General features: G+C 35.7%; 1 protein-coding gene across 3 annotated transcripts; it reads left to right on the top strand.

Moving 5' to 3' along the window:
* Window positions 1-6: 6 nt before the first annotated feature.
* Window positions 7-27,910, top strand: DEPDC1 (DEP domain containing 1). 3 transcript variants are annotated; one of them, XM_008265076.4, is made up of 12 exons: window positions 7-199; window positions 5,863-6,128; window positions 9,512-9,668; window positions 10,079-10,197; window positions 10,608-10,738; window positions 12,123-12,170; window positions 18,229-18,369; window positions 19,595-20,446; window positions 20,912-21,084; window positions 23,172-23,348; window positions 25,118-25,303; window positions 26,020-27,910. In XM_008265076.4, the coding sequence occupies exons 1-12, from the start codon at window positions 152-154 to the stop codon at window positions 26,158-26,160; spliced, it is 2,439 nt and encodes an 812-aa protein (XP_008263298.2). In that variant the 5' UTR covers window positions 7-151; the 3' UTR covers window positions 26,161-27,910. The 3 variants fall into 3 exon arrangements, with proteins under 3 accessions (XP_008263298.2, XP_008263300.2, XP_051712323.2); XM_008265078.4 differs by lacking the exon at window positions 19,595-20,446; XM_051856363.2 differs by lacking the exons at window positions 7-199; window positions 5,863-6,128 and adding an exon at window positions 6,260-6,501.

Consider the following 27,910-nt stretch of genomic DNA (forward strand, 5'->3'; position numbering starts at 1 on the left):
CGGCGGCGCGGCCAATCAGCGCTGCCCTCGGAGGTATTCAAATCGGCGGCGGGGCGGACGGTTGTCAGCCGGCTGGCGGTCGGTGCGGCGGCTTCTAGGCCGTGAGCTTTCCCTTCCGCAGCCATGGACCGCCGCCGGCGCTGACAGACCCATGGAGAGTCGCAGTGTGCCTCCCGGGCCGTATCGGGCCACCAAACTGGTAAGGCGACGCGGAACGACTAGAACGGCCGTTACGTGAGACCCCTCGTGGTTGGAAAGATGGGCTCCGCGGCCCGTCGGTGGGTCGGCTGGAAAGGAGGGCGGGGGGATTAACTGGTGTCGCCGTCATTGCTGGCTGCACCTCGACCCCCTCCTTGAGGGCCTGGGCCTCTGCTCCCAGTTTTCCGGGACTTGGATCCAAAGGGAATCGCTCCCCGGAAGGCCAAATCCTATTATGGTTAAGTGGATATTTAACAGTGACGCGTCATACAATGCCTGCAAGACACTGCTCTTCAAATGCATGCGAGGGTGTTTCACAGAGTTCGTGGACACCTCAAATTAAAGGTGGCATTTTGGTGCAAAACATTTTTGAAATCCGTGCATAATGTTTTTATGGTACGCATTTTACACGAACTTTTGGAAGACCCCTGATTTTTGCCCACCTGAAGGGATTTGCTGAGAGGCTACTGTAAGGTTAGTGAAGGTGTGTTGTGATGCATAGAAGAACAAAAAGGTTAACCTCAGGGAAAGTACCTTCAAGTGAGTGGTGTTGTTACTAGCCCCACTCTGCCAATGTGGACACTGACGCTCACAGAGTTAAGCGACTCCCCCTGAAGTCACATAAACAGCTAGAAGGGTTGAGATCTTCCTCATACGGATCTCGCTGCTCGAAGTTATTGATCCTAATTGTAAGGATGAAGGATAGAACTTAATACAGGAAGGGAACCTTAATCAGGTGGGCATAGCACACTTAAAAACTTATTAAATTAATTTGTGTGTGTTGAATCATCCCTGTGTATCACAGATAAATCCCACTTGGTCCAGGTGAATGTGATCTTTGATGTGTCCTTGCATTTGATTAGCTACTGCTTTGAGGATTTTTGCGTCTCTTCATCAAGGATATTAGTCTAGAGTTCATCTTTGTTGTATCTTTTTCTAGTTTTTTAATTAAGGTGATGCTGGCCTCACAGAAGGAGTTTGGAAGGATTCCCTCCTTCTCATCTGTTTTGAATAGTTTGAGAAGAATTGGAATTAGTTGTTCTTTAAAAAGCTTGGTAAAATTCTACCGTGAGGCCATCTGCTCCTGGGCTTTTCTTTTGTGGGAGGGTCTTTATTACTGATTCAGTGTCTTGGTTATTGGTCTGTTTAGGTGTTCTATGTCTTCATGACTCAATTTTGGTAGACTGTATGGATACAAAAATATATTCCTCAAATTTTCCAGTTGTTTGGCATATACATATCTGTAGTAATTCTTGATGATTCTTATTATTTCTGTGGTATCCATTATAACGTCTCCTTTTTCATCTCTGATTTTATGAATTTGAGTCTTATCCCCTCCCTGTCTTTTTTGATGTTGTTGTTAGTTGGGCCAAGTGGTGTATTGGTTTTCTTTCTTTATTCAAAAAACCAGTTCTTCCTTTCATTGATCTTTTGTATATTTTGTTTTAATATTGTTTATTTTCTAATTTTTAGTGTTTCCTCCTATTAATTTTGAGTTTAGTTTGTTCTTGTTTTTCTAGATGCTTGAGATACACTGTTAGATCATTTGATTCCTTTACAATTTTTTGACATATGCACTAATTGCTATAAACTTTCCTCTTAACACTGCTTTTGCTGTATCACATAAGTTTTGATATGTTGTGTTATCATTCATTTCTAGGAATTTTTTTATTTCTTTTTGGAGTTCTTCTGTGACCCACGGTTCATTCATCAGCATGTTGTTCAGTCTCCATGTATTTGCATATTTTCTAGGGTTTCTTAAGTTGTTTGTTTCCAGCTTCATTCCACTGTGATCAGAAAAGATAAATGACATGATTCCAGTTTTTTGAATTTGTTAAAACTTGCTTTATGGCCTATCATATGGCCTATCCCAGAGAAAGTTCAATGCATTGATGAAAAGAATGTAGCTCTGAGATGAACTGTTCTGTAGATATCAATTAGGTCCATTTGATCCATAGTGTAGATTAACTCTGTTTCCTTGTTGATTTTTTTTTAATCTAGTTGATCTGTCCGTTGATGAAAGTGGGATGTTGAAGCCCCCATTATTGTTGTATTGGGGCCTATGTCTTCCTTTAAATCCATTAAAATGTGTTTTAAACTGCCAGGCACCCTAGCATTGTATACATGTACATTTATTACATTCACATTTTCCTGTTGGACTCATCCCTTAATTATTATGCGATGTTGGTTCAAATCAATAAATGTGATACATCATTTTAACAAATGGAAGAATAAAAATCCTATGATCTTCTCAATAGATGCAGAGAAAGCATTTGATAAAATACAACATCCTTTCATAAAAAAATCATTAAGCAAATTGGGTTTAGAAGAAATATACCTCAATACAGTCAAGCAGTATATGATAAACCCACAGCAGAGCACCGTATTGAATGGGGAAAAGTTAGAAGCATCTCCACTAAGATCCAGAACCAGACAAGGATGCCCATTACTATTCAGTATAATTCTAGAAGTTTTAGCAAGAGCCATTAGACAAGAAAAATAAATCAGAGGGAAATACATTGAAAGGAAGAACCCAAATTATCACTGTTTGCAGATGATATGATTCTACATATAGGAGAACCAAAAGACCATTAAGAGATTATTAGAACTCATAAGAGAGTTTGGCAAAGTTTTAAGACAAGATCAACACAGAAATCAAGAACCTTCTTCCATGTTCATGGATTGGAAGAATTAATTTAATCAAAGTGTCCCTAACATCTAAAGCAATTTACAGATTCAATGTGATCCCAATCAAAATAACAAAAACGTTCTTCTCAGATCTGGAAAAATGACCCTAAAATTCATATGGTATTGCCTAAGACCTTGAATAGCTAAAACGATCCTCAACAATAAAAATACAGCTGGAAACATCATAACCCCAGTTTTCAACAAATATTACAAGATAATTATAATCAAAGCAGCCTGGTACTGGCACAGGAATAGACATGTTGACCAGTGGAACAGACTAAAGCCCCCAGATATTAATCTACACATCTACAACCTTCTTATCTTTGACAAATGCACCAACATCACTCCCTGGAGAAAGGACAGTGTCTTCAACAAATGGTGGAAAAATTGAATCTGCATGCAAAGTATGAAACAAGACCCCCCACTTTGCATGCTACACAAAGATCTACTCACAATGAGTCAGGAATCTAAATCTAAGACCTTAAACCATCAAATTACTAGAGGAAAAAGAAAACATCAGGGAAAGTCTGCAAGACATTGACATAAGCAAAGACTTCCTTTTAAGACCCCAGAGGTCCAGAATATAAAAGCAAAAATAGATTAATGGGATTACATCAAGCTATGATGCTTTTGCACAGCAAAGGAAACACTCAGCAAAGAGGCAACAGACAGAATGGAAGAAAATATTTAAAATTATGCATCTGCTAAAGGATTAATATCTAGGATATATGAAGGGCTCAAGAAAACAACAGCAAAACAATCCAGTTAAGAAACAGACTAAGGACATGAACAGGCATTTTTCAAAGGATAAAATACAAATGGCCAACGGACAATTGCAAAGATGCTCAGAATCACCAGCTATCGCAGAAATGCGAATAAAAAATGCCAACAAGGTTTTACCTCACCCCAGTTAGAATGGCTACCATCCAGAACTCAAAAAATAACTAATGCTGGCAAGGTTGTGAGGGAAAAAGTTTCCTAATACACTTTTGGTGGAAATGTAAACTAGTACAACCATGTGGAAGACAGAGTGGAGAGTCCTCATAAATCTGAAAATAAGTCTGCCATATGACCCAGCCATTTCCACTCTAGGGAATTTACCCAAAGGAAATGAAATCAGCATATGAAAGAGTTATCTGTACCTGCATGTTTATTGCAGCTCAAGTCACAGTAGCTAAGATACGGAACCAACCCAGATGTCCATCAACTAATGACTGGATAAAGAAAACGTGGTATATATACACAATGAAAGACTGACTACCCAGCCATAAAAAAGAATGAAATCCTGTCTTTCGCAACTAAATGGATACAACTGGAAACCATTATGGTTAATGAAATAAGCCAGTCACCCAAAGACAAATATCATGTTTCTCCTGATTTATGATAAATTATATAAAGAGTACAAAAAAGTAATGTTTATGAGTGAAACTGAGATTTGAAATTTGATTTTTATTTATAGCTCTTTTCTGTAATATCGAGGAACAGAGTTTTTTCTACTTGCTACTTGTTGAATTATTTATTTAGTGGAGCGTTAAGCTTGTAATTATAAAATGAATTGAAAATATATCATAAATTTTTAAAAATGAGGAGGGAGGACAGGAGAGTATAGGGGAGAAGTATCATTATGCTCTTAAAGCTGTATATATGAAATTTGTTAACTTTATATACATTTTTAAACTTTTAAATTCATTAAATTGGATGAAAGTAGTACAAGCAAGGAGAAAAAAAAAACTACTTAGTGTTTACTCATGCGTTTTGTGTATTAAATCCTTTTTGTTTCAACATGCCCATTAGGAAGGTACTGTTTCCCCATTCTTTGGATTAGATGGGAGAGGCACAGCGAGGTAAGGTAATGCCAAAAGGTCATAAACAGTGCATCAGTGGAGATGGAGCTGGGAAACAGATCCTAGTAGTTTGAATCAACAGTATACTGTTAGAACTGTCTGATACCACTTTTCAGAAATATTATTTTCTAATCTCCTGAAGTGCAGATACCCCTTGTGTCATTTTTACTACATGTATACCCAGGCCAGTACATAGCGAGCAGCTCAATATAGGTTTCTTGAATAAATGAATATGTGAAATGAGGAGGTGCAAGAAGAAAATAATACACCCCTTAAATTCTGTTAAGATGCTAGGACTCCACATAAGTTGCGTAAGTGGCAGCACAGCTAATAGCATAACTAGGGTTACAAATTAGATTTCTCATTTACTTCTAATGTACAGTTTTTCAAGAAAAAAATGGTATGTGTATTTATACCACATTATCTCCATGCTCCATTAGGGCTTTCACAAATCTGGAAGTTTGGCTGATTTTAGGAAAGTTTTAAAAATGCTGTTTTAAAACGTAGGTGTCACAGTATCATTTTAATATTTAAGACATTTACCAGTAAAACTGTTGCCTGCCGGAAGTTTCATTTGACCAACACAGTTATTGAAAGTACAAAGTCTAGAGTTGGTCAGATCTGGATTTGAATGCCTAGGCTCATCACTTAGCTGTGTGACCTTGCTTGAATTTTTTTTGTCTCTCTCTGCTTCATTTCCCTTACATGAAAAATCAGTTTCTACTCATCTAATTGTAAAAGTTAAAGTAAAATAACAAATGTAAAGCACAGTGCTTGGTACAGATGCTACCAGCATATTATTAATGTTAATGGTAGTAAACAGAACAAATGGCATCTCTGTTAAGGACTAAAGGGGGGATACATTGTAGTTCTTCTCCTTATTCCTAGGTTTCCTAAAGTTGACCAGCCAGTGAAGTGTGTTTAGTGAAATGCTGTTACAAGAGTATATTACCAAAACACTAGGAAATAATAAATCAGTGTAAGATATAAAATTTTCTGTAGCCCAAATAAGATAACTTGTTTTTTCAGGAATTTTTATGATGCAATGAGATATGATTTAAATCAAAATCAAAATCAGTAAAAAATTTCATTTTTGTTTAATTTTTAAAGAATATTTTCCTCCTTTTTACAGTGGAATGAAGTCACCACATCTTTTCGAGCTGGAATGCCTCTAAGAAAACATAGGCAACACTTCAAAAAATATGGCAATTGTTTCACAGCAGGAGAAGCAGTGGATTGGCTTTATGAACTATTAAGAAATAATAACAATTTTGGTCCTGAAGTTACAAGGCAACAGACTATCCAACTATTGAGAAAATTTCTTAAGAATCATGTAATTGAAGATATCAAAGGCAGATGGGGATCAGAAAATCTTGATGACAACAATCAGCTATTCAGGTACTGAACAAATATATAAAACTAAATGACTGCATTTTTTGTCTCCACTTTTATTATACTTTTACTCAGCTTCAAGTAATTTTTTTAAGGTTTGTTTTATTTATTTGAAAGGTAGAGTGACAGAGAGAAGGAAAGACAAGAAGAGAAAGATCTTACCTCCACTGGTTCACTCCCCAAACTGCCGCAACAGCCAGACCCGCACCAGGCCAAAGCCAAGAGCCTGGAACTCTGTCCAGGTCTCCCATGTGGGGGCAGGGGCCTGAGGACTTGGACCATCTTCTGCTACTTTTTCCCAGGTGCATTATCAGGAAGCTGGATCAGAATTGGAGCAGCTGGGACTTAAACTGGCCCTCAGATACGGGATGCTGGCATTGTAGGTAGTGGCTTAACCTACTGTACCCACACACCAGTCCCTTAAGTAATATTTTTTTGGGAAGCTGTTACTATTCTTAGTACAGTAAAAAGCATTTAGAAAAATTATAAGGTGAAAGTTAACTGCTAGGAAACTTAAAACTTTTAAAACGTTTGCTACTTAGATAATAATGTATAGTAAAATAGGAAAGTGGGAGGGAAATGATATGCTGTCATTGTCCCTACTGCATCTTTGGAAGCTTCATAACATGTCAAGGAGAAAGTACTTATCAAATACCATAAACTTTTGCTTTATGATTTACATGTTTTCTTATTTAATCTCTGGAATAACCGAGCAGAGTCTGTGTAGGCCTTCACCCCTTTTCACAGATGAGGATACTGAGCACATGCTTTCCCAGCTCTTACTCTGTGAGTGTCCTTCCACTTTGAAGCAGTGTACACATTTGTCAGACTAGTGAACCTACACATTCCTTCTCATCTCAGCTCCTTGGTAGCCTCCCCTTTCGAGTCAACTCGCTTAAGCCCAGATAATTATATTTTTATCTCATGTACCCAAGATTCTTAAACCAAGTCTTTGTATTCTAATGTCAGTGCTTTTTTTTTTCTTTTTTTTTTTTTGCTACATTAGTGCTTTTCAAAAGAAATCAGAAATTGATTCTTTCCTATGTACCCAAGACAGTTTGTCTCACAAGTAAACTGCAATGACAAGCATGTCTATAAGCCATTTTGTATAATCCTCTAAAATCTTCCCTCTCGGCTATTCCTCAGTCATCTTTGTAGGCTCATTTACTCTTGCTCATCCTCTGAGTATTTCACCTCTGCAACTTTTTGGCAGCCTTCTCTCTCCAGTCAGCTTCCCAAGCAGTCTCATGCCCTGGGTTCACCTACTTTTCCTGTGAATTTCAAGGCTTCAACCCAAAACTCTCTCCTGAGATTCAGAGATATTTTTCAACTGCCTGTGTAGCAAATCATCTCCTAGTCCCAATTTCGTCTTATGTTCTCTGAATGAATGTAATTTTATTCCCTACAGTTGCCTTGATTCTGTCCCTTTCGTTCCCACTTTAAGTGTGATTTACTTTTTCAGATCTTGTCAATTGCACTGCCTAAATAGTTCTCAGATCTGTATACTCTTTGTAAAGCTATTATTTTTTTCTTATCTGGATTTATATGTAACTCCTCAACTACTTTCTCTGCCTCTACCTAGTCTTTTACAAGGATAATAAAACCATGAAGTACCTAGAAAAGAAGTACAATGAACATGTGTAAGATATTGGAGAAAATTATAAAATTGTATTTAAGGGAATAAATGGAGAAAGATAATCCTATTTATAAATGAGAAGATTTAATATATATGAGTCAGTTCTTCCCACAATTATGCATAAATTTTATATATTTTCATTGATAGTCCCAATAGAGATTTTTGCAGAAGTTGACAAGCAGATTCCAAAATTCTTTTGGTAAAGGGTCCAAGGCAATTCGGAAGACCAAGGAGAGGAGAATTGCTTTATCAGATATTTGGGTTTAAATTAATTAAAAGCAATTAAGTATTGGGAAAACAAGCCCAAATATATGTGGGAACCATTATAAGTTATACATGAAAACATATTAAAACTAAACCTACCTCAGCATTGTGGCGTAGTGCATTAAGACGCTACCTGTGACACACCGGTATGCCATATGGGCTGCAATTTCTATACCAGCTGCACCACTTCCTGTGCGGCTTCCTGCAATTGGTCTAGGAAAGGCTGCAGAGATAGCCCAAGTGTTTAGGCCTCTGGCACCCATGTGGGAAACCTGGAAAAAGCTCCTGGCTGCTGGCTTCAGCCTGGCCCAACCCTGTCTGTTGTGGCCATCTTGGTAGTGAACCAGAGGATAGAAGAGCTCTCTGTCACTTCCCCTCTCCCTGTATCTCTTTCAAATAAATAAATATTTAAAAATAAAAGTTTTATAAGAAAATATTTACAGGACAGTGGTGTAAGAAAAATTTTGAGAAAATTGTGTATAATTTAACATTAAGAGACCATAAAGTAAAAAATATCAAGTATTTTTTATTTACTAATAGTAATGACATGGGCAAGAAGGAAATATACTAACTATAAGGTTATGATTTTTCTTAGGAAGAGGGTAGAAAGAGTCATAAAATTTTTTCATATAAAACAAACATGAAATTTTTGGTAAAATGTCAGCAATTACATTGATGGTTACATACAAGTTTGTTTACAGTCTTCCTTGTACTTTTTAACATGAAATTTTAAATTAACATGAAAGGTAGAAAAGCCATTGTAATAAAAGGAGCCCAGAGACCAAATTCTGGAAATTAGGACAAATACAGTCAAACAAAAGGCAGAATTATATAAATAAGAAACTTGTCAAAGAAATTTAGAAAAAAAATTTTTTTTGACAGGCAGAGTTAGAGAGAGACAGAGAGAAAGGTCTTCCTTTTTTCCATTGGTTTACTCCCCAAGTGGCCGCTACAGCCAGCGCATTGCAGCCAGCACGCTGCGCCGATCCGAAGCCAGGAGCCAGGTGCTTCCTCCTGGTCTCCCATGCGGGCGCAGGGCCCAAGGACCTGGGCCATCCTCCGCTGCACTCCCAGGCCACAGCAGAGAGCTGGACTGGAAGAGGAGCAACTGGGACAGAATCCGGCGCCCCAACCGGGACTAGAACCCAGGGTGCTGGCGCCGCAGGCAGAGGATTAGCCTAGTGAGCCATGTCACCGGCCTAGAAAATGTTATATTATAGAGCCATTGGTGGGTGGGTGAGAAATACCTTTCCAACAGAATTGATCCCATTAGTAACCCTGAATTATCCAGAAATAGTTAAGATATACACAAAATGCTAAAGAATACAGGAAATTAAAATGTTTTTTAAAGGCTTAATGGGAAAATTGGTTAGAATCTTCATTCTAGTAATATAAATAAATCAGGTTCCTATGTGATTTTTCAGATGGACAACCTTTCTTGCTTGTGCCTGCTTTCATAGTATTGAATTGTATATTATTTTTAAATCAGGTTTCCTGCAACTTCTCCACTTAAAACTCTTCCACGGAGGCATCCTGAATTGAGAAAAAACAGCATAGAGTACTTCCCCAGAGATAAAGATACAATTTTTAAATTACGAAACTTACCCCGCAGGACTCCAAAAAAGCAGGGATTACATTTTTCTCAGGTAAAACACCCTTTCCTGATTACTAGTTAAGTGCAATTACTGTGTGATTAATAATATGATCATTAAAGGTAAATGATTACTTAATATTTAGCAGAAACTGAAGTTTCCTAATCTACATCATATTATAGAAATGATAAAAAGTGGTAGTGAGATATACTTGAGAATTGCATTTAATATAATTTAAGTATATTTTGCTTAAATATATTTAAGTTGATTAGAGGGTGGTAGAGGCAGGTATAAAACCAAAAATTCATATTACCATAGGGTACATTCTTTTTGCGGGCAACATTTACCTTGTAAATACACAAATGCACTGGTATTGATAGTATTACTAAGTATTGGGAATGATATCTGTTCAATATTGCCTTAAAATGAGCATAACAACTTAAAGTGCAATTATGATTTTTCAGGAAAATACAGAAAAAATAAAGCATGAAATAATCAATGAAGATCAAGAAAACTCAATTAATAATAGAAAAATAAGCCAAGAAGATGTTGAAGAAGTTTGGAGATATATTATTCTGATCTAGTAAGAAAAACTATAATGAAGTTCATGAAGCACTTACATTAATATTATTTTTTTCATTAAGATATGCAAATGAATAAGAACAAATTCATTATAAAACCTAACAATGAGTTTTGTGTTCTTATTATCTCTTGCTATAATTCAAGTGCTGTAGAATTAGTATTTTCAGTATTATTTGCTTTACCTTCAACTCACAACTGTCACTTTAGTTTGTTTTATTACAGTTTTTTAAAGGTTATTAATAAAAATATATTTGAAACTAGGTGCTAAATATAAGCCTTAGCATTTTGGTTAATAGAAAAATAAGATAATCCTGATGGCTTTGTTTACCAGTAATATTCATTTATATTTATATTCTATTCTCTGCTTATTTTATGGAGAAAAATTAAGTCTATATTCTTTCTTCTATTTAGTCTGCAAACGATTTTAGGCTTGCCATCCCTAGAAGAAGTCATAAATCCAAAACAAGTAATTCCTCAATATGTAATGTACAATATGGCCAATACAAGTAAGCATGGAGTAGTTATACTACAAGACAAATCAGGTTGGTATTAATAGACACTGGAATCACTTTAGACTTGCAAAAAATAAAAAGTTGCATCTATGAAGGAATACAGAGAGACGCAAATATAGAAAGTAGAATATTTTCATTGTGGGAGATAGATGCCTCAGTAGTAACAGTGGAATAAGTTTAGGAGAATTTTATTCATGCTATTATAAGAAATATTTGAACTGCTAAGCTAGGTTCGTGTATGATTTAAAAAGGAAAAAAACAAGATTAAATATATAAAAGTCATATAAAGTATAATAGAAACTGTTGACTATGATTTTAGTGAGGCCTGTAGTATACCAGGCATTGTACTGAGGATACATTGATGAATGAAATAGAAATGGTCTATGCTTTCATGGAGCTTATGTGAGTAACTCTATAGAAGTTTATGAAGATCAAAACATATACAAAACCACAGTAACAGTGAAATAAGTCCAGATTGCCAAGATGGGGATTCCAAAATGCACTGGATTTTTGTATTATATATATTTATATAACATCGTGATTTCATATAAGAATAGAAAAATAATTTGAGCCAAATGCATTAGAAAATTTAAATTATGTGGAAAGTGTCAGTAAATCAGTTAAATACTCTTTTTTTTTCCTAATAAATTGATGTTTATAATGAGAACTAACATGCATTTACTTTGTAGCAGAACTGTGTTTTTAATTGTAGGAAGAAAATGTAAATGTCAAAACTGATGAATTTGTTGTTGCATGTGTATCCAGCTTTAGATTGGTCCCTTCCATTACCTAAAACAACATACTTAACCATATAGTGTCTTATCCAAAATTTCTGTTCTTTGTAATCATAAAATTTTCAAGTAAGTATATTTGTGGTTCATGTGTTTGTGTCAAAAGCTATTTTTATGCAGCATATTTTAGTTATTTCCAAGTGGGAGATGTTAAGTGTAAATGTTCAGATACTATAATGTTTAATCATAGGTCTCACCCAAATCAGCAGTATTCAGATAACATACTAATAGGCAGAACAGAAACAGAAATGAAGAAAAGGAAGTGATAGTGGCTAAAAGATGAATGTTAGAAGTTTATAGCTAAACATCCCCCCAAAATAGTTAATCCTTGATTTGGGCATAGCAGATTATTTTATGTACACTAGATAGAGCCAAACCAAAATCTGTACAACTTTTTCTGTCTTTTCCTGTTGTTTACTATTGAACTCACTCTGTCTTGTTAAACATAAATTTTAATGCTAGTAATGCACACATATACACATACATGCATGTATGTACATATGGGTATGTATATATGTGTGCATATATTTATGTATATTATTACATGTAAGTATGAAGTTTTACAATATATGATCATAAAGAATATGTTATTTACAAACACTGTTAATTTTTTTTGTATGTAGATGACCTTCCTCATTGGGTATTATCCGCCATGAAGTGCCTAGCCAATTGTAAGTTAAACAAAAATATATATATCGTTTATGTTAATGTTTAATTAGAACCAAGTGAACTTTCCCTTTTTTAAAAATTTAATTTATTTGAGGGGTGGAGGTACAGACAGACAGAGGGAAAGACAGAAGTCTTCCATCCGCTGGTTCACTCCCCAAATGGCTGCAATGGCCAGAGCTGAGCTGAACCAAAGCCAGGAGCCAGGAGCTTCTTCCAGATCTCCCACATGGGTGCACAGGCCCAAGCACTTGGACCATCTTCCGCTGCTTTCCCAGGCACATTAGCAGGGAGCTGGATTGGAAGTAGAGCAGCTGGAACTTGAACCAGTTCCCATATGGGATGCCAGTGCCTCAGGTGGAGGCTTAACCTATTGCACCACAGCGCTGGCCCCAAGATTTTTCAAATTTATAAAAACCCTGATAAAAGTATATTTTTTCTCTTGATGTTTAAATGAAAGACTAGTAGAATTGATTACATTATGAGTTCCTTGACATTTTCTATGCAGAAGGTGATTTTTTTTAAAGACTTATTTATTTATTTGAAAGGTAGAGTTACAGGAGAGAGAGAGAGGTCTTTCATCTTCTGGTTCACTCCCCAACTGGCCTCCACCAGGAGCCATGAGCTTCTTCTGGATCTACTATGCGGGTGGGTACAGGGGCCCAAGCACTCTTGGGCCATCTTTACTGCTTCCCCAGGCCATAGCAGAGAGCTGGATTGTAAGTGGAGCAGCTGGGTCTCAAACTGGGGCCTGTATGTTATACCGGTACTGCAGGCGGAAGCTTTACCCGCTGCACAACAGCACTGGCACCTACAGAAGGTGATTTTATAATTCAAGCCCATCATTTATGGTTAAATTCACAGAAAGTATAGCATAGGCTAATGAATCACAAAGGATTTTCAGATAAACCTAAATTAATTGCCTCTTAGACCCAGAGAGTTCCAGTAGCAGCTTATAAGTGGGAAAGGTTCAACCAGAAATGAAGTATCCCAAGTCCCACTTCAGTCTCTTTCCATTGTACATGGCTTCAAAATCTCAGTGCTTTGCAACATGTTTCTGTTCCATAGAATATATTAATGGCACTTGTATGTTTACAAAAAAAAATGATCTGTCACTAGTCTACACATCTTTTTAGCATTTTATTCTTCAGCTTTTTTCATGGTGATCAGTGGTACTTGATTTTTATTATTTAATGCCCTGATTCAAGTACAGAACCCTATTTGCTTTAATATTAATTGAACAAATATGTAAAGATATATGCTTTTAAATCATCAAAAGTTAAATTATAAGGGCAGGAATTTGGTGTATTGGTTAAGATGCCTCCATCCAATATCAGAGTGCCTGGGATCATATCCCATCTTATTCCCCATTCTACTATCCTGCAAACATGCAGCCTGGAAGGCAGGAAGTGATGGATGGCTCATGTATTTTGGTCCCTTCTACCCATGTGGGAAACCCAGATTGAGTTCCCAGATCACAGCTTCATCCTAGCCCACCCCCAGTTTTTGCTGGCATTTGGGGAAGTGAACCAGAGTCAGCATGGTATCTGCCTGACTCTGCCATTCAAGTAAATAAAATAAACACATACAAATTTAGGGAAAAAAGTAAAATTTTTAAATTTCATTTACAAATGTAGTTTTCTAATGTTTTAAAACTAGTTTGTTAAAAACTAAGGGGATATTATTAATGTTCAATATAAGTCTGTGTTTCTTTGTTGTTCACTGGGTATCAGTATGACCAAAATAACAGAGTAAGTACTAATAAATAACATAAGTTATAGAAGAGTTTTATATATCAAATTAAAGTAAAAATCCGGATTATAAACTTCAGACTTCTTTGAATTTCTCTTTCAATCTTCACTACTTCACTGCTTTTATTCTATGATTCCTTGTCTCATGTTAGCAATGCAGATAAGCATACTAACAGATTTTTCTGATATCTGCCTCTAGGGTTTTCTTTCCTCTGTTCCAATCTATATTATAACTTAATGACAGCAAATATATAGCTTCCTAGGTTCCAATTTAACAATAATGTGTTTAGATAGAGGCACTATTAAGACTTTTACTTTATGTATTTAATCCCCTAGCATAATCTTGTGAGAGAAATTAGTAATCAGTATATAATCCCATTTTTCACCAGTAAAGGAAACCAAGGTTTATAGAGTCTTATGTTTAATGCAAAGGAGCAAAAATGTAAACCTCAATTCTCTTAACTAGAATTTTTTTTTATTTCTAATTCCAGTAAACATGTGTTTTCTGTCTTAGAAAACTTTGATTATTAAACCTTGTATTCTACATATTATTTATTATTTAACCCTTAGGAAAGTACTTATTTTGCTCTACTTAAGACCTGTATTAGCCCTTAAGCTTGTGTGTGTGTGTGTGTGTGTGTGTGTGTGGAGAGACAGATTTGATTTTTGGTTGTTTTAATTCTTTTTCAGTGTATGGGATCACAGTTATGTGGCTATGTAAAAGTTGGAAACAGACATAAAAAGAATATTTCAGTTTAGGAGAGGGACATTTTTACTTGAAAGATTATAAAGTGAGTCTCAAACCTTAATGCATATCACAGTTACCAGGGAGACTTGATTGATTCAATAGAGCAGGTATTTGTTTTCTGGTTTTTTTTGTTTTTTGTTTTGTTTGTTTGTTTTTAAATAGGGAAATCTTTTATTATGTCTTTTTTTGTAGGTTATACAAATTTCATGTATTTCATATATACAGATTTAGGAACACAGTGATACTTCCCACACCACCCTACCCTCTCTCCTCCCCACACTCCAACCCTTCTTCCTCTTCCCTCTCCTATTACCATTCTTAATTTGTTTTTTTTTTTTTTTTTTTTTTTTTTTTTTTGACAGGCAGAGTGGACAGTGAGAGAGAGAGAGACAGAGAGAAAGGTCTTCCTTTGCCGTTGGTTCACCCTCCAATGGCCGCCGCTGCAGCCGGCGCACCGCACTGATCCTGGCAGGAGCCAGGAGCCAGGTGCTTTTCCTGGTCTCCCATGGGGTGCAGGGCCCAAGCACCTGGGCCATCCTCCACTGCACTCCCTGGCCACAGCAGAGGGCTGGCCTGGAAGAGGGGCAACCGGGACAGAATCCGGCGCCCCGACCGGGACTAGAACCCGGTGTGCCGGCGCCGCAAGGCGGAGGATTAGCCTGTTGAGCCACGGCGCCGGCTCACCATTCTTAATTTGTTGAAGAGACTGTCCTTGCTCCAGGGACTGATTTTTTAGCTTTGTCAAAAGTAAGTTGATTGTGGCGCCAGCGCTGTGGTGTAGTGGATGAGGCCACCACCTGCAGTTTGGCATCCCATATGGGTGCCAGTTCAAGTCCTGGCTTGCTCCACTTCCAATCTAGCTCTCTGCTGTCACCTGGGAAAGGAGTAAAGATGGCCCAAATCTTTGGGCCCCTGCACCCACATGCAAAGACCTGGAGGAAACTCCGGCCATTGTGGCCAATTAGAGAGTGAACCAGCAAATGGAGGACCTCTCTCTCTCTCTCTCTTCCTCTCCTTCTCTGTGTAACACTAACTTTTGAATTATATAATATAATCTTTTTAAAAATAAGTTGATTGTAATGCCTGGATTGATTTATGGAGTTTCCATTCCATTCCATTGGTCTGCATGTCTATTTTTGTGCCAATACCAGACTGTTTTGATTATAGCTGTGCTGTAGTATGTCTTAAAATCAGGTATTGTGATGCCTTCAGCTTTGTTTTTGTTGTATAAGATTGCTTTAGCTATTCAGTGTCTCTTTTGTTTCCATATAAATTTAAACATCTTTTCTAGATCTGAAAAGAACATCATTAGTATTTTGATTGGGATCACATTGAATCTGTAAAGTGCTTTTGATAGTGTGGACATTTTAGTGATACTGATTCTTCCAATCCATGAAAATGGAAGATTTTTCCATTTTTTTAATGTCTTCTGTTTCTTTCTTATCGTTGCGATCTTTGTCGTCCTTGGTTAAATTTATTCCAAGGTATTTAATTTTGTTGTAGCTACTGTGAATGGGATTGATCTTAAAACTTCTTTCTCAGCCATGGAATTATCGTTGTATACAAAGGCTATCGATTTTCATGTTAATTTTATATCTGCCACTTTCCCAAACTCATTTATGAGTTCCAATAGTCTCTCTTGAGTTTTTTTGATCATCTATATATAGATTCATGTTATCTGCAAATAGGGATAGTTTGACTTCCTCCTTTCTAATTTCTATCCCTTTGATTTCTTTTTCTTGCTTGTTGTCTGTGGCTGAAATTTGCTGGGCTATATTGATTAGCAATGATGAGAGTGGTCTTTCTTGTCTGGTTCTGAATCTTAGAATGTTTCCAACTTTTTCCCATTCAGTAGGATGCTGGATTGCCTTGATTGTGTTGAGGAATGTTCTTTCTATACCTGATTTGCTTAAAGTTTTCCTCATGAAAGGATGTTGTATTTTATCAAATGCTTTCTGTACATCTATTGAGATAATCATAGGGTGTTTTCCTTTTGTTAATATGATATATCACATTTATTGATTTGTGAATGTTAAACCATCTCTGCATACCAGGGATAAATCCCACTTGGTCCAGGTCAATGATCTTTCTGATGTGTTTTGGGGACTCAATTAGCTATATTTTGTTGAGGATTTTTTCATCTATGTTCATCAGGGATGTTGGCCTATAGTTCTCTTTCTCTGTCCTACCTTTCTCTGGTTTAGGAATTAAGATGAGGCAGGCTCCCTAGGTAGAATTTGAGAGCAGTACCTCCCTTTCATTTGTTTCGAATAGCTTGAGAAGAATTGGAATTAATTCTTCTTTAAATGTCTGGTAGAATTTAAATTATGAATTGCTGAATAAAATTCAGCAATGAAGCCATCCGATCCTTGGCTTTTTTTTTTTTTTTTTATTGGGAGTGTCTTTATTACTAATTCAATCTCTCTCTTGGTTATTGGTCTGTTTAGATTTCCTATGTCTTCAGAACTCAATTTTGAAAGATGGTATGCGTCCAGGAGTCTATCCATTTTGTTCTAGGTTTCCCAATTTGCTGGCATACAACTCTTTGTAGTATTTCCTGATGATTCTTTTTATTGTTTTTGTTACATCTCCTATTTAATCTCTGATTTTATGGATTTGGGTCTTCTCCCTAGTTTTTTGTTTGTTTGTTTTGAATAGTTGGCCAAATGCTGTATCAATTTTGTTTATTAAAAAAAAAAAAAAGCTCTATCTTTAATCATGTCACAGAAGCTTCTTACAGTAAAGGTTTACAAGTCAGTGCTTGGAAAACACTAAATTAGTGAACCAGAAGCAAACATTTCTAAGTCAGTAAATTACTAACTCTATCTGCATAGATTTAGATCTGTACACAGAAATTTGTATTTTTAATAAGCATATAGGATAATTCTGGTGTACATAATTGGATCACACATTAAATATTGTTGGACCTAAAAAGTTCTGTTTCTTGGCTGTGTTTACACGGCTGTTAAGTTCTAATTCTGGTGTTGCTATCAAGAGTTTTTAACCTTAGTAAGATTACTGTAGGCTCCCATTTTCTTACCTGTAAAATGAAATCATATCTTACTTCTGAGAAAAACATTAGAGTAGTCATGATTGTTTCAATAGTCTTGTTAAGCCTAAGTAACAAAGATTGTAAAAATAAATAAATATAAATAAAGATTGTATTAAAATTCATTCAGGATATGCTTGATATCAGTCAAAGTTCAGTCATGTAAATGTAAATTTACAAAAGCAATTTGGAAGAATTATTTGCATTACCCATATATTCTTTGCTTCATGAAATGAATTACAATAAAATCTCATTAGACCTCCCTAATACTTTCAAGGTAACATGTAAAATTTTTCAGGTATGTAAATATTCAACACAAAATGCTAGCTGTTGACTTAAAATGATTTCTAAAAAAGAAAAGAGATGTACAGCTTGTTTAGTTTTTGAATATAGCAATTTATTGTTACATGTATCTTTTACATGAAATACAAGTTTTGTGCTTCTTATAAATATACTTAAAATTGTTTATAAGTTAAAATATATTTTGCCTGTTTCTTTTACCTTATATTTCTTAGGGCCAAGAAGTAATGATATGAGTAATCCAACTTATGTTGGATTTGAACGAGATGTATTCAGAACAATTGCAGATTATTTTCTAGATCTTCCTGAACCTCTACTTACATTTGAATATTATGAGTTATTTGTAAACATTTTGGGTATGTATGGATTTTATTTATTATATAAATTCATTTTATTATTTAAGTTTTCATTTCCCATAATTTAAAAGAGCTAAAAGAGAACAACACTGGTAAACATGAAAGTAATAGTCTATAGATTATTTTAAAGTTTCATGATACTCTAGTATTATTGTGTCATTTTCCAGTGATTCAGATATATCATTCCAACACTGATTCTCCCCAACATTAATTGAATGTCTTTTAATTCATTTCAATTCCAGCACCAACTACCTAAAGTCAACAGGTTAACTCTATATTTAAAGCGTGGTCAGATTTGGGGCTCAGTTCCAGAAAAGTCTTCTTACTTCAGAGGTCACTTGGTGGAAATAAGGTTTCCAAGTTACTCACACTTATGGCCAGCCAATTTGAAGGTTCCTCAGTTTCAGTAATTCACTGCAAGGACTCAACTCAAGGAAGTAATTTACTTATGACTATCAGATTTTTGTTAAGGATGGAATTCAGAAACAATGAAATGGAAGAGATGCAAGGGACAAGTTATAGTGGTGGGGTGGTGCAAAGCTCACATGCCTTTTCCAGGCAAATCACCTTCCCAGCACATCAATGAGTTTATCAATCCAGGAACTCCCTTAGCTTTGTTCTTTTAAATATAGTCACTTTACTTAGACCTAAATGATTAAGTCATTGACCAATGGAAAAACACATTTCCAGTTCCCTTCCCCCTCCCAGAAAGTTGTAGTTGGGGGCTAGAAGTCCCAATCCTCTAATCACAGCCCACCGTGAGTCACTTGAGCATAAACTCAGGTATGCTCAGATAGACTCGTTATGAATAAATTTTCATCACTCAGGAAATTCCAGAAGTTTTAGGAGCTAAACTCCAGAAACCAAGAACAAAAACCAAATGTAAATATAAATGTTTTATTATCATACTTATTTTATAATTGAGAAATTCTAGTACTTGTCGACCAACTGCAGATATTTTTTAAAGCATTCTGGCTCAATTCATTTAATTATGCTGTTTATTAAAATTATTTATATCACAAACGGCAAACTACTAGCCTTGCACTTTTGTAACTGAATGTTGCATGTGTCCTATTTAAGTGGCTTCTGAATTAAGCAACTGCTATTTATACTATACTAACAATATATACTATCTTGATGCTTTATTTTTTTAACTTTACTATAGTTTTTATTTGTGTCTATTGCCATACAGTTGCATCTTAATTTTTGTTTCATTTTCTGGTAGCTGTTTGTGGCTACGTCACAGTTTCAGATAGACCCAGTGGGATACATAAAAAACAAGATGATCCACAGTCTTCAAAAATTCATCACATAAACAATTTGAATACCTTCAAATCAACTGAGTGTCTTCTTCTCAGTCTGCTTCATAAAGACAAAAACAAAGAAGAATCAGATTCTACTGAGAGACTGCCAATAAGTGATCAAGGATTTCAAGAAAGATGTGCTAAGAAAATGCAGCTAGTTAATTTAAGAAACAGAAGAGCCAGTGTTAATGACACAGTAGGAGGAAGTTGTCATAATTTAGTAGGTTTAAGTAGCATGCATGATCTCTCCACTAACATCAAACCAAGGTGCTATTCTATGGACAGAATTATAGATTTGCCAGGGAATTCAATTAAAGAGGCATCCAGTGTCTTCTATCAGTCTGTTCTGAACATTGAAGGACAAAATGATACACAGTTTTTAAAGTCTAACCCCAAACAGGAATCCCTGTTGAATCTTCAATCAGAGGAAAGCATTCAAAAGGCACTCTGTGTTGGTTTCAAAAGAACCTCTGCTTTGACTGTTCAAGACCAAGAGGAATTATGTAATGGGAAATGCAAGTCAAAACAGCTTTGTAGATCTCAGAGTTTGCTTTTAAGAAGTAGTACAAGACGGAATAGTTGTATCAATACACCAGTAGCTGAAATTATCATGAAACCAAGTCTTGGACAAGACAGCACAAATATACAAACAACTATGAAAAGTGAACTCCAAGAGTTTAGTATCACAATCAATAAAAGACTCTGCAAAAGTACTATAGAACTTTCAGGAAATTCTTTACCTCCATCTTCTTCTATGTTGACTGGCACACAAAGTAAGGTTGTTGCTTTCAATGCATGCAGTGCTAACTTTTGTTATTTACTAACTCTATGTTTTGCTTCCCTGGCTTTTCTTCTCTGAAATTGCTTTCTTTTTTTTCCTTAAAAATGAATTATTGTAAAAGACTTGTCATGTGTAACCAAGACTTATTTTACTTACCTAAAGCACTTATTTTCTTTTCCTTCAAGTTCACTTATTCCGAGTCACTTTGCTTGCAAAAAGTAAAGAATTTTCATGCTTAGAAATAGTTTGTGAAAAGCATAATAAGAATCTTACCATATTTTGGGGAAATGTAGACATTTCTAGACGTAGTTAAAAGAAATACTAGGATACTATGTTACCTCTGTGTTTTTTTTTTTAATATAACCTTATAATTGATGGTATGAAAACAACCAATGTCATTGATCTTTTTTTTTTTTTTTTTTTTTTTTTTTTTGCATGGGGTGACTTTGCTTTCTAGGTTTACTGCAACCTCATTTAGAGAGGGTGGCCATCAGTGCACTACAGTTATGTTGTTTGTTACTTCCCCCACCAAATCGGAGGAAACTTCAACTTTTAATGCGCATGGTTTCCAGAATGAGTCAAAATGTTGACATGCCCAAACTTCATGATGCAATGGGTACAAGATCATTGGTAAGTAGATTTCTTATGGAAAGAATAAGCCTTGGTTTACAAACAAATAAAAAAGCCAAACTATTCAAGAGTTCTTCTCAAGTAATATCTTAGTCTTCAAGTCCTAGGTTCTTGGGTAAAAAGACTCTTTAAAAGTCTAATCTTTCCTAGCAGCATAATTTTGTGGATTAATGTTTTGTGATCCATCTGTTAGGCTTTCTCAAATTGATGTTAATCTTGACCAAGGACTTTACCTCCTAAATCATCCTTCATACTGAATGACCCAGAGAGACTACATCATGTTGCATTGTACTAGCTCTGTTTGGTGGGAAAAGAAGAGAGACAGGTACTCTTGAAAGCTTACATCATAGAACTGTGGAAGTAGAAAACTAATTAAAAGTTCAGTTAGTACTTACAGTCAACCAAAGTTTTTCAGAAAATACACTGATAGGAAAGTTGTATTTGATAAATTATGGTAGCAAGTCAGTGTGAACTAAAAGTTGGGAGACATTATTGCCAAACAGTCTCATTGATTGGAAGTGAACCTATGAAATAGTCTCTTTTTCTGTCCCACCTCCTCCCTCTCACTCTCTTTAAGAACTGCTACTTCTTTAGACTACATTTTAATTAACAAGAGGTATTATGGCAAGGAATTGAAGCTATACTCTGTTCTTCTGTTCATTATTAAGGACAGTTTTTTAACAGTGATAAACCTAATGTAAGAATTATTACTCTTTAGTAATTAATTATGGCACTATTAAAAAACAGGAATTTTATAGGGGAAGGTGTTTTGAGAGGTATGTATGAGAAGGTTATAATGTTCATTTTATACTTTTTGGGTTTGAGGTTATAGAACATTGAAAGAAGTATAGCCAGTAGAATATTAGACATGCAAGCATGGTGAAGAAAGGTCAAGGTAGAGGGCAGACTTCTTGAGTCATCCACACAGAGATGGTATTTGAAGCTCTGAGTAAATGAGGTATCCAAGGCTAAGAATGTAGGAAAAAAGCTTAAACTAAGGGGCTGAGCTTTGGAAGGATATAGAAAAATCTGTATGACTCATAGAATTAAAAATATTTCACTTCAGTAAATATGCTGATCATCTTCTATGTTCAAAATACTTAAAATAGAATTTTATTAATATCTTAGAATGAGATGTGTGTGTATGTGTATGGTATAGTGACTTACACGGATATGAGTTAAGTGTAATGACTTTTTTTTAATTTATTTATTTGAAAGTCAGAGTTACACAGACGAAAGGCAGAGAGAGAGAGAGGCCTTCCATTCAATGGTTCACTCCCCAGTTGGCCTCAACGGCCAGAGCTATGCCAATCTGGAGCCAGGAGCTTTTTCCGGGTCTCCCTCATGGGTGCAGGGGCCCAAGGACTTGGACCATCCTCTACTGCTTTCCCAAGCCACAGCAGAGAGCTGGATTGGAAGTGGAGCAGCCGCGTCTCAAATCAGTGCCCATATGGGTTGCTGGCGCTTCAGGCCAGGGCGTTAACCCACTGTGCCACAGCACCAGCCCCGAGTAATTACTTTTGAAACACCAAATTTATCCCAGGATTGGAACATTCCTTATGATGCAATTGAAAAATGTATGGAATTGCTGTTTAAAGAAAACAATAAGGATTAAAAACTGTTTTCTAGAGTTTGAAAAAGATCAGCTTTACAACCACTAATGAATATAATGTCATAGAATTGCCTGGTTTGTGTTCTTGTGGGATTCATTTAATGTAGCAAGTCTTTTGTTCTCTAACAATCTTTAACCTTGAGTAACACATCTGTAGAGTATAATAAAACCTATGGTATTTACTAGTAAAATTGCGACAAAATTAAAGAAAAACCTAAGCATTTTATCATCCTTTGGAATTATATTAAGAAAAGACTTAGGATTTTTAAAAGGGCTTAAGCATTATAGTATTCTTTCTAACTGTAATACATTATTTTCCTTACTTTTTTTAACTAAAATTTTTGAGCTAAGTTTTTTGAGCTAAAATCTACCTATCTCTTTATCTCAGTACTTCACATAATGCTACCTAAAAGTTATTGACATTCTAATTTATATGAAAGTAGGCTTTAATTCACATCTTTTAATATATTTCTAGATGATACATACATTTTCACGGTGTGTGCTCTGCTGTGCTGAAGAAGTGGATCTTGATGAACTTCTTGCTGCAAGATTAGTTTCTTTCTTAATGGATCATCATCAGGAAATTCTTCAAGTACCGTCTTACTTACAGACTGCAGTGGAGAAACATCTTGACTACTTAAAAAAGGGCCATGTAGGTATTTTTGATTCTTAAAATTCTCTGCATCATTCATTTGCAAGTGGCAAACTCATCTCAAACTAGCCTAAAAAGAGAGACATTATTACCTCTCATTTAAACCTCTAAAAGTCAGGAATGTAGGAAAAAATTGAGGTTTTAAATAGCATTAGAACTCTATTTCCATTCCTGCATATGTTAGCTCCAACTTGGTCCTATATTTAAATAATGGCCCCTTCACAAAGATGGAGAATATGGCCAATGAAAGTTTATATGTCACAGCCTTACATTCGAAATCTACAGGGAAAAACAGATGCCCCTCTATCTCCGTTTTGAAAAGTTCTAGGTATGAACTCCTGATTGGCCCAATCTATGTTAAATGTATCCCTTGGATAGTTAAGGATGACTAGGATGGAGAGAGAGCCATGCTGTGACTTTCTCTCTAGATTGAGGGAGAATTTGTTCTTCACAAGTGGTGTGAGCAGAGTGGATGGAACTGCCATGAGAAGGAGAGAAGAAATACTGAGCATCCAAGATTAAGAGATGCACAGTCTTTGGCTGTGCAACACAAGTGTTCATGGTTTTTTTTTTTTTTTTTTTTTTTTCCATATGTGCAATTCTTATAATTGTCCTAGCTTATAATAATTACGAATGTCCCCTTTAATTTCTTTCTCTTATCAACTGGTGTTATGGGTTCTGCCGATAACCCTGGGCCTCAAAAACAAGGATACTTTATAACCACGAGTATTAATATTGTTAGATTAATTTTATTAGATTAATATTGTTAGATTAATTAAAAATCACTTAAGGGAGTTGGTATTGTGGTGCAGTGCTACTTGGAATTCCAACATCCTAAACAAGAGTGCCAATTCAAGTCCCTGCTTCTCTTCTTCTGAACCAGCTGATGCACCTAAGAGGGCAGCAGATGATGGTTCAAGTACTTAGGTCTTTGCTATCCACATGGGCGACCCAGATGAAATTGCTAACTTCTAGCTTCAGCCTGTCCCATCCCTGACTGTTGTGGCCATTTGGGGAATGAGCCAGCAGATGGAAGATGTCTGTCTGTCTGTCTGTCTCTCTCTCTCTCTCTGTCATTCTACCTTTCAGATGAATAAATAAATAAATCTTTTTTTAAAAAAAATCACTTAGATTGTTATTTTATAGCTAAAAGAATAAAATCCATGATTAAGAGTAATGATCATTGGGAACAGTCATTTAGCCTAGCAGTTAAGATGCCTGTGCCCCATATCAGAGTGCCTCGGTTTGATTCCTGGCAGCAGCCCCTGTCTCTTGCTTCCTGCCAGTACAGACCCAGAAAGCAGTGATGGTGGTGATCCTGACACCCACATGGGAGATTTACATTGCATTCCCAGCTTCTGCCCTTTTCCCAGCCCCAGCAGTTGGCAGAAATTTAAAGAATGGACCAGCAGATGGGAGCATGCTCTCTTGGTATACCTGCCTCTTGGACCCTCTCTCTGCCTCTAAAATTAAAAAAAAAAAAAAAAAAGTTTTCAAAAGTAATTATGTTTAACAGCTACCTTTCTTTAGTGCTGATTACATGCTAACTACTTTAGATACATTTTAATGTAATTTGCATTTCCATAATAAGAAAACTTAAACTAGCAGATTATGGAACTAGGATTTAGCCTGTGGTTTTCTGGATGTGTTGAATGGTTGGTGGCAAAATAATAAAAATAATAGTTACAAGATCCCATCAGAAGAATACTACTAAATAAGAATGTAACCAGAATTAACAGACTTGTTCTATATTATTCTGTTTACTATAGATTAAAAATCCTGGAGATGTACTAGTTGCTCCTTTGCCAACTTATTCTTACTGTAAGCAGATTAGTACTCAGGAATTTGATGAACAAAAAGTTTCTACCTCTCAAGCTGCAATTGCAGAACTTTTAGAGAATATTATTAAAGACAAAAGTTTACCTCTGAAGGAGAAAAGGAAAAAACTAAAACAAGTAAGTAAAATGAGCAAATTTGCCTTCAAGTATTTTCTAATACACCGTCACTGGTTGTTATTTAATAATAATATTTGCAATCTAATGTCTTCAATATTTTGGATTTAAAGTGTTGAATATATAGGATATTTTTCTGTATTGTGTGTGTTCATTAAACTAAGTCTGAAATATTTGAATATCCCTCTGATTTTATTCTTCATCCTGAGTTTTTAAATAATAATAGTAGTAGTAGTGGTCTCTACTGCTGACATTTTGTATTGTTGCTCATACTGACCTTGAAAAGAAATTACAGAATCTGGCTTATAATACATATGTTTGAGTGACTCATCACTACTGCTTAGGATTTTTAGCTCTTAATAAAACCCAGTAGTCACACTACTCTGACAAGTCTGATTCCAAATCTGAGACAAACAAAAAATTAGGAACTATGCTAGAATTAGGAAAATTAGAATTGGGAAAGAAGACCTGGAATTTAGGGGAGAGAATTAACAGCAGAAGAGAATCCTAAAATGTTAATGCTAATTGAGAATCTTTGTGATCTTAGGGAGTATGTTTCTTGTGAAAGAAAAGACAAAGGTAAGGATAAAATGAAAGGATTATCATCTCTAAAATGCATTTTTGAGAATGGGACAGAATTTGATAATAAAATACTCAATACTGGCTTCAGCTAAGGAAATAATGTTAAATACCCTCTAATTCTTTACCTCATTTTTCAGTTTCAGAAGGAATATCCCATAATATATCAGAAGAGATTTCCAACCACAGAGAGTGAAGCAGCACTGTTTGGTGACAAACCTACAATCAAGCAACCAATGCTGATTTTAAGAAAACCAAAGCTTCGTAGTCTAAGATACTAACTGAAATAAAAATTATCCAATACTTGTGGAACTTTGATAAATGAAGCCATATCTGAGACTCTATTACAAAGGAAGCCTGGTATTAAAAAGCTATCCCTAAATAAATACATTCTGTGACAAGTGCCAGGATAGTTGTTGATCAGTGTGAGACTTCTGAGAAGCTACCAGATCTAAACTGAGAGAACATAACACTAAGTGATACCAAATATTTTGACCAGAAATGTTCATCAAGAATAAGCAGCAATTTTGTTTTTAAAGGAGAACTTACATGTACACATGCTGATGGATATTAGCTAACAAACCAGTTGTTTAGAGTTGCTTCTTTATATTTGTACCTGTAAGAACGTGACAAATATCTGAAAGTTCAATGAATTCTCAACTATAAATGTTGCAGTCTCACACACTCTTTCTAGTTTTGCTATATTTATGTGTGCGTATGCCTAAAATATGTCTAAATGTTTTGTATTGCCTTTAGCATTCTCCAGCTACTTTGTTCATAATTTACCAGAAATTAGAGGATAAAATAAGTAAGGCAATCATGTGTTCAGTTCAAAAAATTTTTATTTATCAGTGCTATGTGCCTTTCATTGTTCCAGATATGTGAAGACAATGAAGCATATGAATCTCTTAAGATATTTATTTTCTAATCAAGGGATATACCTAGCAGCTTAAAATAACAGTACACTTACTAAAATGAGGGTATGAGGAATCCTTCAGTAAAGACTGACATCTATGATTATGAAACAGTTCTGTAAGCTAATGGATCTCAAAGTAGTGTACCTGGGAGAATTTTATATGCTCAGGAACTACCTTATGCCAATTAAATGTGAATTTTAGGAGTATTAACTGGGTATTGGTACTTTACTAAAGCTGTAGGTGACTCCAGTATTCAACCAGCTTTGAGAATCAGTGTCCTAAGAAAATGTAAAGATAATGGCACACCAACTATTTTTCCATTGAAAGAAAGTGCCAAGTAGTATGCAGACTTTTTTTTTTTTTTTTTTTTTTTTTGACAAAGTGGACAGAGAGAGAAAGGTCTTCCTTTGCCGTTGGTTCACCCTCCAATGGCCGCCACGGCCGGCGCACTGCGGCCGACGCACCTCACTGATCCGAAGCCAGGAGCCAGGTACTTCTCCTGGTCTCCCATGGGGTGCAGGGCCCAAGGACCTGGGCCATCCTCCATTGCACTCCTGGGTCATAGCAGAGAGCTGGCCTGGAAGAGGGGCAACCGGGACAGAATCGGGCACCCCAGCTGGGACTAGAACCCGGTGTGCCAGCACCACAGGCGGAGGATTAGCCAAGTGAGCCACAGCGCCGGCCAGGCCTCTCTTCTTAACACAATATTCCTCAGTTTCCTACTTGGAAGAAAAATTTGCTTGATGTTTGTACTATTTTCACAAATTTTCTTTTACTTTTTACTCTAAGATTGTTATAAAATGTATATCTTAAGTTATAAAGAAATATATAATATCTACAATGTAATAGTTAATTTTTAATACTATTCTAATTTCTCATTGTAATTTCATACCATTGATTTGTAGAATAATAATATTCCATTTATTATTTTGCATAAAAAGTATGCACAAAGTGATAAATGTTACATTTAGCTCAGAAGGTTTGTCTATAAAATTTTTGTACCAAATTAGAATTGTTTCCAATGTTTGTATATTAAAACTTTGCCTGTTTAAAGATTTGTGATAATATAAATCAGGTTGGAAATTGAGATAAAAATAATTGTGGTTTATAACAA

The sequence above is a fragment of the Oryctolagus cuniculus genome, chromosome 7, assembly GCF_964237555.1.
Source record: "Oryctolagus cuniculus chromosome 7, mOryCun1.1, whole genome shotgun sequence".
NCBI lineage: Eukaryota > Metazoa > Chordata > Mammalia > Lagomorpha > Leporidae > Oryctolagus > Oryctolagus cuniculus.

Coding starts and splice junctions, on each gene's coding strand:
- DEPDC1 (XM_008265076.4), top strand. CDS start 152: ATGGAGAGTCGCAGTGTGCCTCCCGGGCCGTATCGGGCCACCAAACTG. Junction 18,370..19,594: donor GTTATTTGTAAACATTTTGG/GTATGTATGGAT, acceptor ATTTTCTGGTAG/CTGTTTGTGGCTACGTCACA. Junction 20,447..20,911: donor TATGTTGACTGGCACACAAA/GTAAGGTTGTTG, acceptor TTTGCTTTCTAG/GTTTACTGCAACCTCATTTA.